A 20,769-nucleotide genomic window follows, 5' to 3' on the forward strand; every position below is an offset into this window, starting at 1 on the left:
TACAAATGGAGTATAATCTTTAAAATTTGTGAATCACTGTGAAACTGTGCACGTCAGACTGGGACTTGAACCCACGCAGCCAGGACTCAAACCCAGCCAAAACTCAGATTCAGACGCTAACCCACAGTCTTTTAATTTAGAATCACTCACCTGGTGCCTGGACTTACCAAGGCTCAGGTTCTTGATGTCTCATCACAGAAAGAATTCAGTGAGAGACAAAGTGATAGGTAAGAAGTGGATTTATTTAGAGAGAAACTTAGTCCACAGACAGAGTGTGGGCCATCTCAGAAGGTGAGAAAGGCACCAGGGTATGGGGGTTGTCCGTTTTTATAGGGGTGGGTGATTTCGTAGGCTAACGAGTGGGAGGAGTATTCTAGCTATTTCAGGAAGGGTCAGGGATTTTCAAGAACTGGTCCACTGCTGACTTTGATCCTTATCGTTGTATGACTGAGGCTCAAGGTCTAGCGGAAGTCTGCCATCTTGGACGCATTTGGTTCTGATCAGTTTATGTCATGTCCTCGGGCTATGTCATTCTTTCAAAGGTTCTGCCATGCCCCCTTCCCTCCTGTTTCAACTATTTTGTACACCTTTAACTTATGTAATATTGTACATCAAGTATACTTCAGTTTAAAAAAAAAGGAAAAAACTTGAAAATTTCTGGGCTGAGCTGGTAGTGGTGGTGCCTTATCAGAATAAGGACAAGGGACAGTAGAAGCTTTGGTGGGGAGTCAGGAAGTTAGGTTTAGATGTGTTAACTTTGAGAAATATATTGGGCACACAAACTGGAAATGTCAAGTAAGCAATTGGCTCTATGAATCTGGAGTTTAGGAGAGGGGTTATCAAGAGATACAAATTTTCAAATAATCAATGTTTATATGGGACAGGATGGGCCATCTAGGGAATAACTGTAGATAGAAATAAGCATTAAATCCTGGAGCACTCCAATATTTAAGAGCAGGAAAAGAGGAAGATCCGGGGAATGTGACAGAGAAGGAGTAGCTAGTACAGTGGGAGGAAAACCAGCAGAGTCCGGTGTCTTGGAAGCCAGAAAAAAAATTACATATCAAGAAAATAGTGGTGATTAACATTGTCACATACTACAGTGAAACTGAAAAGAATGAGGACTGAGAATTGACCACGGAATTTGGCATATGAAGAATAATAGTGGCCTTTGATAGAGTTCGTTTATTATTGTTGTTGGGATGAAAGGCCTATTGAAATGAATAAAACATAGTAGTAGAATTAATCAGTCTTTTCTTTTATGGCTCCTGGGTTTTGTAGATTTATCATAGTTGGAAAGGCCTTCCCTACTCTGGAGTTCTATAGGAATTCCCTCAGGGCTTTTTCTAGAAATTTTGTGGTTTTGTTTTTTTACATTTAAATCCTTGACCTCAACTTGGAAGTTATCCTTGGGTGAAGTATGAATTATGGATCCATCTTTATTCTCAGTTGGCTGCTCAGTTGACCCAACATCATTTACTTTCTGCTTTGTCTTTCTCCATCGATTTGAGTGTGTTGGTGGTTGTAGGAGGTACATTGGTGGGTCAGATCTACCATCTCTTGTCCCACAGCTTTTCCCTTGCCCTTGCCCTTTCCCCCTGGCAAATAAGGCCACAGTATCAGACTTGGGAGGAGTTCAGCTATGCAGCTGAGGAGGCTTAACCTTGCCAGCCTCTGAAGGTGTGGTTCTCAGTGTAGACATTCTGCTGGGAATGTGTGTATTAAAATAACAGATGATTAAGCAAGCTTGTTTGGTGTGTAAACAGACCAAGCTCAGGATGTAAAGAAGATTGAGAAATTTCATAGTCAACTAATGTGATTTGTGGTAGCCAAGGAATTTTGTATTAACACAGGCTAAATGGTTTGAAATGAAAGCTCTTGTCAACATGTTCTTAAGAAATAAGTATGTTGACTTTGAGAAAGTGTTGGACAGAAAATAATTTAATACTAAGTGGACTATGCAAAGTTATCTTTTTTTTAAACTTTGTTTTTTAATGTTTACTTAGTTTAGGAATGAATGTAAATTCTTTCATTAGAAAACCTTTATCTTTGGAAATTGAACAAGAAATGCATCTATCTTGGACATTTTTTGTAGCTTATTTGATGTTTGGCAAAATATATAATTATTTCTCTGGTAAAGTTGTGTTAGTAATTTAAAAAAAAATTTGTGTATTTATTTGGCTGCACCAGGTCTTAGTTGTGGCATGCGGGATCTAGTTCCCTGACCAGGGATTGAACATGGGCCCCCTGGACTGGGAGCACGGAGTCTTAACCACTGGACCACTGGGGAAGTCCCTGTATTAGTAATTTGAAAATGGGATAACAAGAGAGGCTGTTTCTTCCTTAAAGCTTGTCTGTCTTTAAAGAAAATTAAATTCAACTTTTTTGCTGGACTGACATTTCTTTTGCAGCATAAAAATGTTTGCTGTAATGACCAATAAATATAAAATATGATAACTGGAATTAATTATGCACATCAGTGTACCGAATTATGTATAGTAGTATAGTCCCAATTATATCTAAAGGTAATTACAAGTAGCACATATGCTTTACTTTTAAATTTCCAGATTTAAACTATGTTTGTGTGAAAACAGAGTTGCCATGTGATCTAGCAATCCCACTCCTGGGCATATGCCCAGACCAAACTATAATTTGAAAAGATACATGCATCCCTATGTTCATAACAGCACTATTTACAATAACCAAGACATGGAAACAACCTAAATGCCCATCAACAGATGAATGGATAAGGAAGATGTGATGTGTGTGTGTGTGTGTGTGTGTGTATATATACACATATACGTACAATGGAATATTACTCAGCCATAAAAAAGAATGAAATACTGCCATTTGCAGCAACATGGATGGACCTAGAGATTATCATACTAAGCAAAGTAAGTCAGAAAGAGAAAGACAGGTACCATATGATATCACTTATATGTGGAATCTGAAAAATTGACACAATTGAACATATCTATGAGACAGAAACAGACTCACAGACATAGAGAACAGACTTGTGGTTGCCAAGGAGGAGGGGGATGGGGAGGGAAGTATTGGGAGTTTGGGATTAGCAGATGCAGACTATTCTATATAGGATGAATAAACAACAAGGTCCTGCTCTATAGCACAGGAAACTATATTCAATATCCTGTGATAAGCCGTAATGGAAAAGAATATGAAAAAGAATATATATAACTGATGAGTCACCTTGCTGTATAGCAGAAATTAACACAACATTGTAAATCAACTATACTTCAATAAAATTAAAAAAAAAACCTTTCTTTGTGAATGTAAAGGATTTGAGGTATCAGCCTGTTAGCTATAACTTACTTTGAATCCAGTTTTCAGTGATCAAAAGCAACTGCAATTTCTTTGTCATCTAATAGGGCATTTATATACAGAATACACTAAAGAACACACCTATGTGTCAGATATTTGGTCCTGATCCATGGCTTGCCTTTTCATTTTCTTAACTGTCTTTTATTTCAGTAAGTTCAATTTAATTTTTTTTTACTGTGTAGCCCATGATTTCTTTCTTTCTTCCTCCCTTCCTCCCTTCCTCCCTTTCTCCCTTTCCCTCTCTCTCTCTCTCTTTCTTTTCTTTCTTTCTTTCTTTCTTTCTTTCTTTCTCTCTCTCTCTCTCTCTCTCTCTTTCTCTCTCTCTCTCTCTCTTTCTTTCTTTCTTTTTCTTTCTTTCTTTCTCTTCCTTCGTTTTCCTTTTCCTTCCCTCCCTCCCTCCCTCCCTCTCTTCCGTCCTTCCTTCCTAGGTAATCCTTGCCCATTCCGTGGTTGCAAAGAGTTTCTTTTATATTTTCTTTCTACATGTTTTATTATCCTTTTTGTATATTGTTAGATTTGATTGCTGATCTTTTGTTAAGGAATTTTACATCTATGTTAATGAGAGATATTAGTCTGTAGCTTTCTTTTCCTCTAATGGCTTCGTTTTGGTGTCTGGGTAATGATGGCCTCAAAAAAATGTGTTGCAGTGTTCCCTCCTCTAATTTCTGAAAGAATTTGTGTAGGATTGCTATTAGTTCTTCCTTTAATGTTAGATAAAGGACGTATAGCCATCTAGGCCTACAGTTTTTTGTGTGCCAAAGTTTTTAGTTATAAACTTAATTTCTGTAGTAAATATGGGAGTATTCAGATTTTCTGTTTCTTTTTGTGTCTGTTTATTAATTTGTCCTTAAAAAACTTGCCACCTGTTAAATCAAAGTTGTTGAATTTATTTGCCTAGAGTTGTTCATAGTGTTCTCTTATTGTTATTTATTATCTTTTTAATCCTCATAGGAACTGTAGAAGTATCCCCTCTTCAATACGGACATTGATAGTTGTTCGCAAACTGGCACCTGTGCACATAGGGCGAGAAGAGACCAAAGATAGAGTCAGACCACTCCAGACTGGTAGGTAGTGGTTTTATTTATTCATTTTTATTATTTTTTGGCTTCCAATTTTATTGAGATATAATTACATACTATATAAGTTTAAGGTGTATAGCAACGATTTGACTTATGTCCATCATGAAATGATTAGTATAATACATTTAGTGAACATCCATCATCTCATATAGATACAAAATTAAAGAAAAAGAAAAAAACTTCTTCCTTGTGATGAGAATGCTTAGGATTTACCCTCTTAACGACTTTCATATATAACGTACAGCAGTATTAATTGTGTTAATCATGTTGCACATTACATCCTAGTACTTATTTATCATAAAACTGGAAGTTTGTACCTTTTGAGCACCTTCATTCATTTCTCCACCCCTGCCTCTGGTAACCACAAATCTGATCTCTTTTTCTATGAGTTTGTTTGTTTTGTTTGTTTTTGAAGTATCATTGATCTACAATACTATGTTAGTTCCTGGTGTAAAACATAAAGATTTGATATACCTATATATTACAGAATGTTCACCACGATAAGTCTAGTTACCATCTGTCACCATACAAAGATATTATATTATTATCGACTGTATTTCCCACACACTCATTTATTTTGTAACTGGAAGTTTGTGCCTCTTAATTTCCCTCATCTTTTTCATTCATCTCCCTACCTCTCTCCCTTCTGGCAACTGCCTGTTTTTTCTCTGTATCTATGACTCGGTTTCTGTTTTGTTCTCTGTGTCTATGACTGTGTCTCTGTTTTGTTATGTTGGCTCATTTGTTTTGTTTTTTTATATTCCATATGTAAGTGAAATCATGTGATATTTGTCTCTCTCCGTCTGACTTATTTCACTTAGCGTAATTCCCTCTAGGTCCATCTGTGTTGTCATTCTTTCTTCGTGACTGAATAATATTCCATATACACCACAGCTTCTTTATCCATTCATCTATCAATGGGCACTTATGTTGCTTCCATATCTTGCCTATTGTGAATAATGCTACAGTGAGCATAGGGGTGCTTATACCTTTTCTTCCTTTCTTTTTCTTTCCTTCTTTCTTTTAATTAATTTATTCATTCATTTATTTATTGGCTGTGTTGGGTCTTTGTTGCTGCGTGCGGACTTTCTCTTGTTGCAGTGAATAGGGGCTATTCTTGTTGCTGTGAGCAGGCTTCTCATTGTGGTGTCTTCTCTTGTTGCAGAGCACAGGCTCTAGGAGCACGGGATTCAGCAGTTGAGGCACATGGGCTCAGCAGTTGTGGCTTGAGGGCTCTAGAGCATAGGCTCAGTAGTTGTGGCGCACGGGCTTAGTTGCTCTGCAGCATGTGGAATCTTCCCATAGCAGGGATCGAACGCGTATCCACTGCATTGAACCACTGTGCCACCGGGAAATCCCCATATATCTTTTCTAAGTAATGTTTTTGTTTTCTTTGGTTAAATGCCTAGAAGTGGAATTGCTGGATTGTATGGTAGTTCTATTTTTAATTTTTTGTGGAAGCTCCATACTGTTTTCCATAGTGGCTGCACAAAATTACATTCCCTGGTAGGTGGTGGCTTTAATAAGGGAACTTATTTACAAGGCTTGTCTTGGGCAGCCTCAAGATGAGTAGGTCTCCACACCTGCCTACCAGAATTGTAAAAATTTATCTAGTGGCCTTAACTGGGTTCATTCACTTATTCGTGGTATCAACAGCACCTTACTCACTCAGGGTTGCATCCTTGGAACAGCTCCCACTATGGTAACCGTAGGCAAAGTGTACATTCCAAGGACAGAGGAGGAGGTGAGGAGCCTCTGATTGCCTGGGTCCCGCTCACAGGTCAGCTGGCTGTCACGTCCTCAATCAGATTACCTCCTCCAACATGTTACCCCTTGTGACTGGCCCTTATAATCTCACACACTCCCCCTCTTCCGCAGTGTGCCCTGAGCAATCAGCAAGGGCTTTTATGAGCATGGAGGTGCCTCATTTGGTGGCTGTCTGGCTGTGTTGGAGGCAGGTGCTACAGCGACAGTATAGACACACGCAAGAGAAAACACAGATTAAGACAGTGATTCCCCACATAAATAATTTTTTCCACCGAGCCCCATGATCCACACCACTGATTTATTTGTGGGCCCCCTGGGCTGGGGGTCACATCACTCAGGGCATTCATTTGTGTCCCCATGTGATTTAGCAGAGATGGCACATTAGCAGACTCACCAGGTGTGAACACACAACGTTCTGTTTGAATGATGGCATAGGTGCCTCCATAGGTGCCTCCTTTTGAGGCAGTAGTAATGTCCACGGCCATCCTGTTTTGGAGGACAGCCTTTTTCATGAGAGACATTTCATTGTTTGGTAAGGACAGGCCTTTCTGGCTATCCCTTAAGGCTTGCTGGGAGAATTTAGTAAGGGCTTCTATGTGTGGTATATCGTCCTCCAGGCCAGTGGAGGGAGCAAAGACAGCAGCCAAATGATAGTACCAGAGGAAAACAGAATGTGTCCACCTGGCCTGGAGGAGAAGGCGGTTGGCAGCTTTAGGAGTTTGACCTGGTTGTGCATCCCTTACATGTGGCCGAGGGAGGCAGCACTGTCAGACGTGAGGAGATGGGCTCAGGGGTGGGAGGGATGCCAGACCAGGACCCATAGCTTCTTCTTTTTCTCCATGGTGCATGTTCCATTTTGGGCATCGTACGTTTCATCAGGTCCAGCTTGCAGCATGAAAATAGGGTGCCAATGGAGATTGAGTAATTACCACTCTCCCAGGGGCAGGAAGTAACTCGCTCATCCTGATGGGACGTCTGATTACAAATTCCAGTAGATAATGCCTTTTCCAGGGTGTGATGGGGCTTGGTGTTCTCAGCAGAACAGCATGTTGATTTATGGTGAGAGTCAGGGCAGTGGCTCTTTCCCATGACTTCCATACTTTATGGTGTTGGGTGTCTTGGCAGGGGTCCCCCTTCTGGCATGTGGGGCAACAGGCCCTACTGATTGATCATTCAAATGTATTAAAGCTTGGGACAGTACTTTAGTCTACCCAGCCAAGGTGGTTTTTCCTGTTAGTAATTTAATCTGCTGTTTTACTATTCCATTTTTCCTTTTTTACCAACCCTACTGCTCACAGATTCCAGGCAGGATGGAGCCTCCATTCAATGTCATGTTCTTTTGCCCGGTGTTGCACATCATGACCTTTGAAATGACGAGGTACTCACTATTCCAGGTGAGGATAAGAGTCCTCCAAAACCACAAGTCCATACAAAGGCTTGCACCTCTTTTATATTCTTAGGGATTGACTAGGCTTGCACCTTATCAATCATAGCTTCTGGGACAACTCATGTTTTACCTGACCGAACATCTCCTAAAACCTTTCCGGTAGTGCCTGGGCCTTGAATTTTCTGTGGGTTCACCACTTTTCCTTTTCCTCGCAGATGTTCCAGCAAAGCCTGCAGCAGAGGCAAGTCTTCATGTTAGCATTAAATCATCAATGTAATGGGTCCATTTTACTGATGTGGAGAACAAGGACAAATCTTGTGCTACAATCCCATGACATATTGTGGGGCTATGCAGGTAGCCTTGGGGAACCGCTTGAAAGGTTCACTGTTGTCCCACCACATGAAGGCAGATTGATCTTAGTTATTAGAAACCTGTAATGTCAGAGTCTTTCCAATGAATCTTCTTGAAGATGAAGCACTTTTGCAGGAACACTTTTTTTTTTTCTTCCAAAAGCACTGTTTTTATTTATACAGAATCCTAGCCACTTCAGTGGCAGGAGGAGTGGGAGAGGTTCCTTTTTCAATCCAGGGGCCCCCATAATGTTGGTCTGTTGTTACCAAACACACAGGCAAGTGGCGTCGTGGATCTGGTAAACTGACTACAATGTTTAGTCTCTCTCTGCTAGAGCAACAAGGTGAGCATCAATCTCTGCTTCTGTAAGAATCCTGAATTTAGGATTTTCAACTGTAACTACTCCAACTTCTATTTCTGAAGGTTTGAAATCAATTGATAGAACAGTAGACAGGCACGTAATTGCAGTTTCCACTGTCTGTTCAAGTGTCCAATCAAATTTCTTCTTCACTTTTTTTTCGAGGAAGCTGGTTGACTCAGTTTGTTTAACTCCTGCTGCAGTGGCTTTAAACCCACAGTAGTAACCTGCAGGATCACACTTGTATACCTGAGGGCCTTGTTCTTCATCTATACCGATTAAAATCATACAACAACCAAGAGGCCTCATTTCAGCATTCTATGTGTAGACCTGAGAAATATCAGCAATTCTTTTACACAGCATGTCCACAGGAATCTCATAACCATACCTGTATTTCCAATTAGCTGCCTCATAGCGTGCCCTCTGCACCTGGGATCTGCTGTCAGCTGTCATTCCTGTCATCACACAGCCAATGTTTTTGGTTATCTTGAATAAGTGAGTCACCGTGCTGGAATCCAATAATTTGTCAGGTACTTTATTCTGTGTGACAATTACTGCACAGTCTTTCCCTCTGACAGCTACTGATGTAAGGCCACCCTGGTTAATAGCCTTAAAATCATATTCTACTTGGTAGAGCCAGCCTTCGGGGGAAAAAATGGTAATGTGGCAGTCAAAACCAGCACTGGAACCACGAGACATGGTGCACCACCACTCCAAACACAGTCTCGGGGACCCATCGCAGGAACACTTTTGCAGAAGCATCAGAGTAAAACACATTTTGTCTGTAAATGACAAAAAACTTAAAAAAGGCCATGGTTAAGGATCATGGTTAAGGAGGGTTCATTGATACAGTGCAGTTGACAAGGAATTTGGTCATTTCTGTGACATATATTTCAAAGTTATGAATGATAATGTTACACCAGGATATATCAGATTTTTAGGAATTTTATACAAATATATCCTTAAAAAGTTTATCATCACTAGTTATTTGACAATGCCTCCCATGTAATTTAACATATCAAATAAGCCTGACTAGTTTAATAACTTTCTTTTATAAGGAGAGAGAACACATCTTTTATTTTTTATTTTTTTTTTTACGTCTTTTGAGATATTCCAGGGGCCCTCTTGAAAATCCCAAAGTCAACAAGACTTCATTTAGGATTTGACTTTGAAAAGTTTGTCAGAATACCAAAAGGCTTTAAAACACTTGATTAAATAGAATCATAGTTCACTGTGAACTACTTAGTTATCTATTTAGCCAAAGTGACAAAGACTTCACAGGCAAATATAGAAAGTTACATAGTTGTAAAGAAACTCTTTACATAGCTCTTTTAATGGGGAAGACTCAGTTTTCTTAAGAAATCAAAGACCTGATAAATACAATATGAAACACAGGAAATTACTTTGATAAAACATAGAATCTTTGTTTTCTAGGCAGATTACTTAAAAGGTAAAGAAAAACTTCTCACAATCCCAAGAACAGACCAATAGTCCAAGAACACTTTGTCCTTTTAGCAGATGAAAGAAAATTGTCTCAGTTTTATGTAAGTGCACTATTGACATCAAAGCTTTTCTTTTAGCCAATTAAATAGAGCCTTTTTTTTTTTTTTTAAACAAATCTTGGCAATATCCTCTGGCAGTAGAAAAGCATCACATATATATAATATATATACATAGACACATGTAAACATACAAACAAAACTTTAGCCATGAATCAGGTACCCACTCATATGGCTAAAAACCTTTTAGTAATATTTGTGGAGAAGACTTAAGATTTGTATTTGTCCCTGATGAATAATCTTATGGAAGCTGTGGACTAGATTTTGTGTGAGAAGCCTTCTGTAGCAGCCTGTATTTTAAAAAGCATTTCCGCCACCCCCTTTTTTTCTTCAGTCTCTGTGGGCAGTATTTTAATTTTCTCCTGGGGTATTTACATTTCAAAAACATTCAAACTTCAAAGACAAAGAAGGAATGAGGGTTTTCTCCTGGGAGTTTTGGGGTGTATTTCTCTCTTATCAGAAGTCTATGGTGATTATTTAAATTTTTGTTCCTTTGTATTAGGGGTTGGGCAGCATAAGGCACTCTGTTTCAATCACCACATCTTCCCCTTTGCTCTCCTCTCTTTCCCAGGGATTCTGCCTCTCAGCATCCTAATCAGGCTTTGTTACAAGTACTTGGACCTTAATCTGCAGTAGCTTGTGCCCTCCTAGCTGTGCAAAATGGCACATGAAGGTCTCCAACTTATTATCCTGCTCTTCCACCTTGTCTGCCAGCCCCAAAGCTAGCAGAGTAGTGGACAACTGCATGTTCTTCTCTAAGTTCAACTCTTCTTCCAGCTGTCTAACTCGAGCTTCAGCCTCTATTTGGGCATCGGTGGCCACATAACTGCCCACAGTAGAGGACAGCCCATTGCAGCAGCCATTTGCTTCCCTTCTTTGCCACCGTGTGCTCTGCTCAGTTCCTCAAACAAATGCATTATGCACCCAGCTCTTTCAGGATGTGCCTCTACTCACACATTGGTCCATAAGCATCTAACATACAGGCCACCCCTCCTAACATAGAGGTTGATGATTAATTCAGGATTTCGTCCTCAAATGCCTTTCTCCCAAGGCTCATTTCTTCAGTCTCCTGACTGCCTCACCAGTTGTTAGTTCACAACCTGGCTTTTGTACCCACTGAGCAAGGGGAGACTGAAGAAAGAAGCAGACCACTCCAGGTTGGTAGCTGGCAGGTTTATAATAAGAAGGGAACTTACTTATGATGCTTGTCTCAGGTGGCCACAAGGTGAGTAGATCTCCACACCCACCACTAGAATCATAAAAGTTTAGATAGAGGCCTTAACTGGAATCTGTCACCGCCGCAGTCCAGATGGTCTCAAGAACACCTTACTCTCTCAAGGCTGTATCCTTGAAACAGCTCCCATTGTGGGAACAGTGGTAAGAATGGACATGACAAGCACAGTTGAGGGGGTGAGGAGCCTCTGATTGCCTGGGTCCAGCTCATCAGTCAGTCACTGATCACGTCCTCTTGATGACCTCCTCCAACATAGTTTGTTTCCTTTTTTTTTCTTTTTCTTTTTTTTGCCACACCATGGGGCGTGTGGGATAATAGTTCCCTGAACAGGGATCAAGCTTGTGCACCTGCCCCCCTGCAGTGGAAGCTCAGAGTCTTAACTACTGGACCACCAGGGAAGTCCCATTTGTGTCCTTTTTTAAGTCAGTTTATCTAGGGGTTTATCACATTTATTGATCTTTTCATAGAACTAGCTTTTAAGTTTTGTTAATTTTTCTCTAGTGTTTGTTTTCTATTTGATTATTTTCTGGACTTTAGTATTTTTTTTCTTCTACTTACATTGGGTTTAATTTGATCATCTTTCATCTTTCATTTTTGAAGTTGAAAGCCTTAATAATTGATGTATTATTATATCAATAATTATGTCAATAATTAAGGCTTATGTATATAATAATAATTATTGATATAGCTTCAGATACATTCCTCTTCTAATGTAAGTATTTGAAGCTATAAGTTTTTCTTACAGCACTGTTTTAGGTGGATATACAAAGTCTGATGTACTGTATTTTCATTTTCATTCAATTTAAAATATTTTCTCATTTTCCTTGTGATTTTTTTTTCTTTGACTCGTGGATTATTTAGAAGTTGTTTAAATATTTGGGGCTATCATAGATATCTAGTTATATTGATTTCTAATTTAGTTATATTGTCAGAACATACTATGTGGGCTTCAGTCTTTTGAAGTCTATTGAAGTTTGCTTTATGATCCAGACTATGTTCTTTCTCGGAAGATGGTCCATGTTCATTGAAAAGAATGTGTATTCTTTAATTCAATTAATCCGTTAATTAATTAATTAATTAATTATTTTGGTTGCGCTGGGTCTGTTGCTGCACGTGAGCTTTCTCTAGTTGCAGTGAGTGGGGGCTTCTCTTCGTTGCAGTGCACAGGCTTCTCAGTGCAGTAGCTTCTCTTGTTGCAGAGCATGGGCTCTAGGCGCATGGGCTTCAGTAGTTGTGGCTCATGGGCTCTAGAACGCAGGCTCAGTAGTTGTGGTGCACAGGCTTAGTTGCCCCAAAGCAAGTGGGATCTTCCCAGACCAGGGATCTAACCCATGTCCCCTGCATTGGCAGGTGGACTCTTAACCACTGTGCCACCAGGGAAGTCCAAGAATGTGTATTCTTAAGTTGTCAGGTGTTGTGTTCTATAAATGTCAATTAAGTTAAAGTAATTGGAAGTGTCATTCAGATCTTCTGTATTATTAATTAGTTGCTTTATCAATTATAGTGAGAGATGATTACATCTACAATTATGGTTGTGAATTTGTTTCTCTCTTTAGTTATTTCAGTTTTGCTTCATGTATTTTGAGACTCCACTCTTAGGCACGAATATATTTATAATAATTGTAGCTGCCTGATATACTTCCTTTTTATCATTGTGAAGTGTCCATCTTTGTTTTTAGTGTTTATTTTTGTCCTGAAGTCTATTTTGTCTGATATGTATTTAGCTACTCCTTATGCTTTCTTATGTTTCTTCTTTCCAACTTTAAATTTTAACCTATTTGTGTCTTTATATTTTAAACGCATCTTGTAGACAACTTCAGTTGGTTCTTGCTTTTTACCTAGCCTGATAATCACTGCCTTAAATGTTTTTAAATATATTAAATTGTGGTAAAATACACATAATATGAAATTCACAGTCTTAGCCGTTTGTAGGTACGCAGTTCAGTGACATTGAGTTCCTGCACATTGTTGTGCTACTTCACCACCATCCGTCCATAGACTCTTTTCATCACGCAGAACTGGGTACCAGTTAGTCAGTAGTTCTCCATTTCCCCTCTTTCTCCAGCACCTGACAGCCACCATTCTTTTTGTCTCTATGAATCTGACTACTCTATACCTTATATAATTGGAATTGTACAATATTTGTCCTTTGTGACTGGCTTATTTCTCTTAACATAATGTCCTCAAAGTTCATCCATGTCGTATCATGTGACACAATATCTTTCCTTTTTAAGGCTGGATAATGTTCCATAGTACGTGTATACCACATTTTGTTTATCCATTTATCTGTTCATAGATACTTGGATTGCTTCTACATTTTGGCTATTTTGAATAATGCTGCCATGAATATGATTGTGCAAATATCTCTTCGAGAGTCTGTTTCCAGTTCATTCGGTTATATATACCCAGAAGTAGAATTGCTGAATCATGTGGTAATTCATTTTTAATTTTTCACCATACAGTTTTCCATAGCAGTTGCACCATTTTACATTTTTACTAACAGTACACAGTAGTTCTCTACATCCTAATAAACACTTGCTCTAATTTTTAAATAGTGGTCACTCTCACTGCTTCTAGTTAATATTGTATTGGAAGTCCTAGACAGTACAAAAAGCAAGAAAAAGAAATAAAAGGCATGTAGAAAGAAAAAAGTAAAGCAGTTCGTATTCACAGACATGATTACATATGTGGAAAATCCTAAGAAATTTACAGAAAAACTTCTAAAATTATTTAGTGAGTTTATTAGCAAGGTCATGGGATACAAAGTAAACAGATAAGACTAATGGTGTTGATTGGAACAATTGGAAATAGAATTTAAATAAACACCATTTAAATAGCATCAAAACCATTAAATATTTGGAGATAAATTTAATGAAAATGTATGTACAATGAAAACTACAAAAGATTGCTGAAAGAAATTAAAGACTTTATAAATGGAGAGATACACCATGTTCATGAATCAGAAGATTCAATATGATTACGATGTCAGGGACTTCCCTGCTGGTGCAGTGGTTAAGAATCCGCCTGCCAATGCAGGGGACACGGATTCCATCCCTGGTCTAGGAAGATCCCACATGCTGCGGAGCAGTTGAGCCTGTGCACCACAACAACTGAGCCTGCGCTCTAGAGCCCATGAGCCACAGCTATCGAGCCCACACGCCTGGAGCCCATGTTGCACAACAAGAGAAGCCACTGAAATGAGAAGCCCATGCACCACAATGAAGCGTAGCTCCTGCTCCCAGCAACTAGAGAAAGCACAGGTGAAGCAATGAAGACCCAATGCAGCCAATAAATAAATAAATAAATATATAAATATATAAATAAATATATAAATAAAAATTTAAAAAAAGATATCAGTTCTTACCAAAATTAATCTCTAAGTTTAATTCAATTCTAATAAATATCTCAGTAGGCTTTATGTAAAAATTAAAATCTGTTAATAAGATTTCTATTAAAATACAAAGGATCTGGACTAGGCAAAAACAATTTTGAAAAATAAAAACAGAGCCAGAGGACTTAAACTATGCTACTAAAAAGTTACAGTTATGAAGACCATGTGTTTTTTGGTAAAGATAAATATACCAATCAATAAAATAGGCTAGGGTCCAGAAATACACCCACCGTATGTGGTCAATTGATTTTTGACAAAACTGCCAAGGTAATTTGATGAAGAAAAGGGTGGACTTTTAAACAATGATGGGAACAACTGAATATCCTTATATAGAAAAATAAACTGCAAACTTTACCTCATTTACACAGAAATTAACTCAGAATTGATCACAGACCTAAATGTAAAAGGAAAAAGTTAAAACTTCTAAAAAAAAAAGTAGAAAATCCATATGACCTTCTTTTAGGCAAAAATTTTTGGGACATAAAAAACACAAATCATACATATAAGCTATATATCATATATAAATATGGTATATGTGTTATATAAGTTACATTAAGCATATGACAGATACCACATATGTAATTAGTTGGATTTCATTAAAATTGAAAACTTCTGCTCTTCAAAAAGATGCTTAAAAGTAAAAGGCAAGCCACTTACTAGAAGAAAGTATCCTTAATACATATATCTGACAAAGGACTTATATTCAGTATATGAAAAGAACTCTTATGACTCAATAATAAAGACAACCCAATATGATTGGGTAGAAGATTTAAATATTTTAGGGACTTCCCTGGTGGTGCAGTGGTTAAGAATCTACCTGCCAATGCAGGGGACATGGGTTCAATCCCTGGTCTGGGAAGATTCCACACACCATTGAGCAACTAAGCCCATGCACCACAACTATTGAGTCTGCCCTCTAGAGCCCATGAGCCACAGCTACTGAGCCCGTGCGCCACAACTGCTGAGCCCAAGTGCTGCAACTACTGAAGCTCGAGTGCCTAGAGCCCATGCTCTGCAACCAGGGAAGCCACCGCACTGACATGCCAGTGCACTGCAACGAAGAGTAGCCCCTGCTCACTGCGACTAGCGAAAGCCCGTGCACGGTAGCCAAGACCCTAGCACAGCTACAAAGACCCAATGCAGCCTAAATAAATAAATAAATAAATAAATAAATAAATAAATACACATTTAACAAAAGAAGACATATTTTGGCTAATAATAATCCTCAGCATCATTACTTATCAGGGAAATGCAAATTCAGGCCACAAACAGATACCACCGTGCACCAAATAAAATGGCTAAAATTTTAAAGACTGACAATACCAAATGTTATCATGAATATAGAAGAGCTGGAGCTCTCGTACATTTTTCTTAAGTTTTATTTTTTAATTTTTATTTGGTTGCACTGGGTCTTAGTTGTGGCATGTGGGCTCCTTAGTTGCAGCAGGCGGGCGCCTTAGTTGTGGCATATGAACTCTTATTTGTGGCATGCATGTGGGATCTCGTTCCCTGACCAGGGATCAAACCTGAGATCCCTGCATTGGGAGCGCAGAGTCCTGTCCACTGTGACACCAGGGAAGTCCCAGTGTATGTTTAACTTTATTAGTTAATAGCCAGTTTCCCAAAGTTATACCATTTTACATTCCCACCAGTTAATCTATGAGAGTTCCAGTGACTTCTCTGCTGGCACAGTGGTTAAGACTGCATGCTCCCAATGCAGGGTGCCCAGGTTTGATCCCTAGTCAGGGAACTAGATCCCACATGCATGCTGCAACTAAGAGTTCGCATGCCACAACTAAGGAGCCTGTGTGGTGCAACTAAGCAGCTGGTGAGCCGCAACTAAGGAGCCCACCTGCCTTAACTAAGACCCGGTGCAACCAAATAAATAAATAAATGTTAAAAAAAAACCCCACCATACACTTACCATATGGGCTTCAACAATTTCACCCCTGAGTATTTACCCAAGAGAAAGGAAAATATGTCCACACAATGTATATAATTGTTCATAGCAGATTTATACATAAGAGTCCCAAACTAGAAACAGCTCTAATGTCCATCAATACATAAATGGAAAAACAAGTTGTGGCATATCCACATGTTGGCCTTCTACTCAGAAGTAAAAAAGAGAGAACTACTGGAGTATGAAAGAACATGAAAGAATCTTGGAAACATTATATTAAGTGAGAGAAACCAGACTCAAAAGAGTATACACTATATGACTTCATTAATATGAAACTCTAGAGAAGACAGATATAATCTATATTGATAGAAAACTGATTAAGGTGGGATTTACTGGAAAGGGGCACAAGGGAACTTTTTGAGGTGAGGGAAATATTCTGTACCTTGATTATGATGATGGTTACACAGATGTATACATTTTCCAAAACTCATATTGTACACGTAAAATGTGTGCATTCTGCTGTGTATAAATTATACCTCAATCAAGTTGATTAAAAATTATATCTTAGGTAAAAGGAAAGAATAAACCCTAAAATCGAATGCAAATGGAAATAAATATTATTAATGGGTGAAATTACTAAACAGAAAATTACTCGATTCATGTAACTTTCATATAGTACTCTGTGTACTCACAGTGGGATACGTTCTAAGAACGAAAAAAGAGATGCAGTGAAATCTTAAATTTTACCAAGTAGGTGTCGCTAGTAGGGGTTTCAGTGTAGTGATTGTGAAACTGTTTTGTATGTATTATACTATAGAGCAAATTAGTAAATAAATTTATGTTGGTAATTATTGCAAAAGAAGGGAGATATAAATATGAAATGGGAAAGGTATTGAATAATTCTTTAGTGTTGGATTTGAATTGGAAGTATCAGTATGAAGTCATGCTTTTAAAAAATGTATTTCTTATTTCTGTCCACTTAAACTAGAATTAATGACAACTCAGTAGCAATGACTGTACCTTAATCTTGGTTTTAGAAGCATTCCCCATTAAAAGAAATTAGGGTTCCTTGGAGAATTGAGTGACTTTTAGATATAGGTCAGGAAAACTACAAGTTTAGCCTAGAACACCTTGTTGTGCTAGAAAGGAGGTACTTGAAGGCTAATGGAGGAATGTCAAAAGAACACAGAAGCCATCCTGAATGGACTTCCACTGGCCAAATTTGGGACAATTTGGGCACCAAAAAGAATAATGATGGTAACTGGATTATACACTAAATTTTAAAAAGAAGCCTGTGAATTCATTGTGATGTTGAAAAAAAGAAGAGAGGGGAAGAAAGCTCTTTTTTGCAGGAAAATGATAGCTAATAAATGTAAAAAAGAATGAAAAATTAGGAAATCAGCGTTTTGAAACCCTTAGTGAAACAGTTGATTTGAGCAAGGATCATCAATGGATGTTTAAAACCGTTGGGTATAAATTTGTTGAGGAACAGGATATTTGTATGGTCTCCAAGTATCCTCTCAAGGTTACTTATTAATTATGAAGGAAAAAGGTATCTTTACAATAGGAAAATATGGTGACTACCACTGTATTCAAGATAAAAGTGATAGGTCATTAAACAGAGCATCACTTATAATGGGACAAACTGACATTGTGCGTTTTGATGGAATATAGTAGGAAGTATATTACCTATGTAAGATCCTTGTGAAACACCTTTAATCTGACTCCTATCATGAGGAATTCTGATAGATTCAGAATGCAGAGGATTCTATGAGACCAATGTTTTGAAAGACAAAAAAGAAAAAAAAATAAGGATAGAGGAGACACGAAGGACACGAAAAACAGTGCAGTGTGTGGAATTTGGATTATATCCTGGAGTAGGGCGGGGAGTATAAAAACATTTTTGAGACAGAAAATTGGAATATAGACCCTATATTACGTGGTATTATTAAATCATTGTTAAAGTTCATTGGTGTGATAATGGTATTGTTATTCTTATTCTTAGGAGGTGCATGTTGCAGTATTAGGGATAAAGTAACATGATGTTAGCAATTTGCTTTCAAATTGTTAAACCAAAAAAAAAAAAAAAAAGTGTGTGTGTGGAGAGAGAAAAAGTGTGCAAACTGGGCAAGATGTTAATATTTGGGGAATAAAGGTGGGCAGTCATAGTACTCATCTTTCACCTTTTCTGTAGTATTGAAAAATTTCAAAATAGCTGGGATAAAATAACGCTGAAGAAGAGTTTGTAAAAATCCTCATTATAGTAAGTGAAATAGGCAAGACTTATGGTAGCTGTCTTTACATACTAGCGCTATGGATGATTTTCTTTCTACTTGTTTTCTGTACTTCAGACTTTTAGTATGAGAATGTACTATTTGGGGAATTAGAAAAATAAAATAAATTAACATTTACAATAGTATACTTAAATTTCTTTAAAACTTTTTTGTTTTTAGACAATTTTTATTTTTTATTTTATTTTTTTGCTGCACTGAATGGCTTGTGGGAATCTTAGTTCCTCCACCATGGATTGAACCTAGGCCAGCACAGTGACAGCGCCAAGTCCTAACTCGGACTCCAGGGATCACCAGGGAATTCCCTTATTTTATTTATTTATTTATTTATTTATTTATTTAATTGGCTGTATTGTGTCTCCTTTTGCTGTGCGCGGGCTTTCTTTAGCTGCGGCAAGTGGGGTATACTCTTTGTTGTGGTGCGTGGGCTCCTCGTTGCCCTGACTTCTCTTGTTGCAGAGCACAGGCTCTAGGTGCGTGGGCTTCAGTAGTTGCAGCACATGGGCTCAACAGTTGTGGCTCACAGGCCCTAAAGCGCAGGCTCAATAGTTGTGGCACACGGGCTTAGTTGCTCGGCGGCATGTGGGCTCTTCCTGGAGCAGGGATCGAACCCGTGTCCCCTGCATTGGCAGGCGGATTCTTAACCACTGCGCCACCTAGGAAGCCTGGAATTCCCCTATTTTTATACAGTTTTTAAAGGTAACTTTCCATTTACAGTTATTATAAAATATTGGCGATATTCCCTATGTTGTACAATACATCCTTGAACCTGTCTTACACCCAATAGTTGTACCTCCCACTCCCCACCTCTGTATTGCCCTGCCCCCGCCCCCCAAAGTGGTAACCACTAGTTTGTTCTCTATATCTGTGAGTCTGCTTCTTTTATGTTAAACAATAATATACTTCAAAATTTGAGTTTATAAGTAGAAATGAGTCCTTTGTTCTAGTATGTTTTTCAGATGAAAGAAATAAGATGTTTATCCAATACATAATGATCTATATAATGAAAAGGGTCATATGAATCATGAATAGGATAGTAATAATAGTAACCAGTTATTGAACACCTTCAATATATCAACAGTTTCATATAATTAACTTATTTAATCATCACAACAGTGGCGCTAAGTAAGTAGTAAAAATTGTCCAAGCCACAAGTAGGTATTAATAATTGTCCAAACTCTTACAGTTACTAAGTTAACAGAATGAAATTTGAAACAAAGCCTATCTCAGATTCCAAAGTCTTGTGGAGAGAAATGTTATATAACTGAATTCTGGTTGGCTGAAATAAGTGAACTAAACTGGGCAAAAAGATAAGAGGCTGCAGACAATAGCTCCTGCCTGCTTAGAAAGGCAGACTGAAGCGGTAAGTAGGACATACCTTTGAAGTGAAAAGCAAGGGTTTTCCCTCCAATGCTGTCAATACATTTTAAAAGAGTTTCTTAATATCAACTAATATCCAGGCCTTCTCAAGTGAGTCTGAATGATAGGTAGAATAAACAGGAAATATACTGATTGTTTTGAAAGCATCACCAGCTAATTCCCTATAGGACCTTGTCAATGGATAAACTAGGGTCTTCTTCAAGAAAGAACAGTATATATCCCCTCAGTGTTGCTTACAGGTCTATAAGAGTCACAGTTTTCTACCCCTTGAATGTTAAACCAGCCCGAGGGAATTAATTGATGGAAAACTCATGCTTACTTTCAGTTAAATTCTGAAATTAGGTTAAAGCTAAGCAAAACAAAACAACAACAAAAATAGATGGTTTTAGTTGGTTGAATGTAAAAAAAAGGAATGAGGAAGTAATTATTTCTCCTTTACTACATGGGTTCTCCAAAGTTTAAGGGAGATGTGAGTTGATTAATAGTAGATACTAAACCAGTCAGTTTTTTCTTTTGTTTTAATAATTCGTATTATGATTAGTCACCGTAAAGTTAATCCCAGGTTGGCATCCCTCCTTTCCCAGCATGCTTTTTAGTCACCTCTCCTCACAGTTAATTCAAGGGCGCAAGGAATACAGACTTTTAGCATGGGCTTCAAGAAAATGATGTTAAGAAAGTAGGTTATAACATTGCAAAAGAGGTCACAGTATACATTTCTAAATAAAAAATAAAT

General features: G+C 38.1%; 1 protein-coding gene across 1 annotated transcript; it reads right to left on the bottom strand.

Annotated features, from left to right (window-relative positions):
- Window positions 1–8,091: 8,091 nt before the first annotated feature.
- Window positions 8,092–9,015, bottom strand: LOC130832566 (proteasome subunit alpha type-6-like). The gene is given in 1 exon segment (XM_057700973.1): window positions 8,092–9,015. A coding segment is annotated over 1 exon segment (741 nt). The 5' UTR covers window positions 8,981–9,015; the 3' UTR covers window positions 8,092–8,239.
- Between the last annotated feature and the right edge of the window lie 11,754 nt (window positions 9,016–20,769).

The sequence above is a fragment of the Hippopotamus amphibius genome, chromosome 12 (genome assembly GCF_030028045.1).
Source record: "Hippopotamus amphibius kiboko isolate mHipAmp2 chromosome 12, mHipAmp2.hap2, whole genome shotgun sequence".
Lineage (NCBI taxonomy): Eukaryota > Metazoa > Chordata > Mammalia > Artiodactyla > Hippopotamidae > Hippopotamus > Hippopotamus amphibius.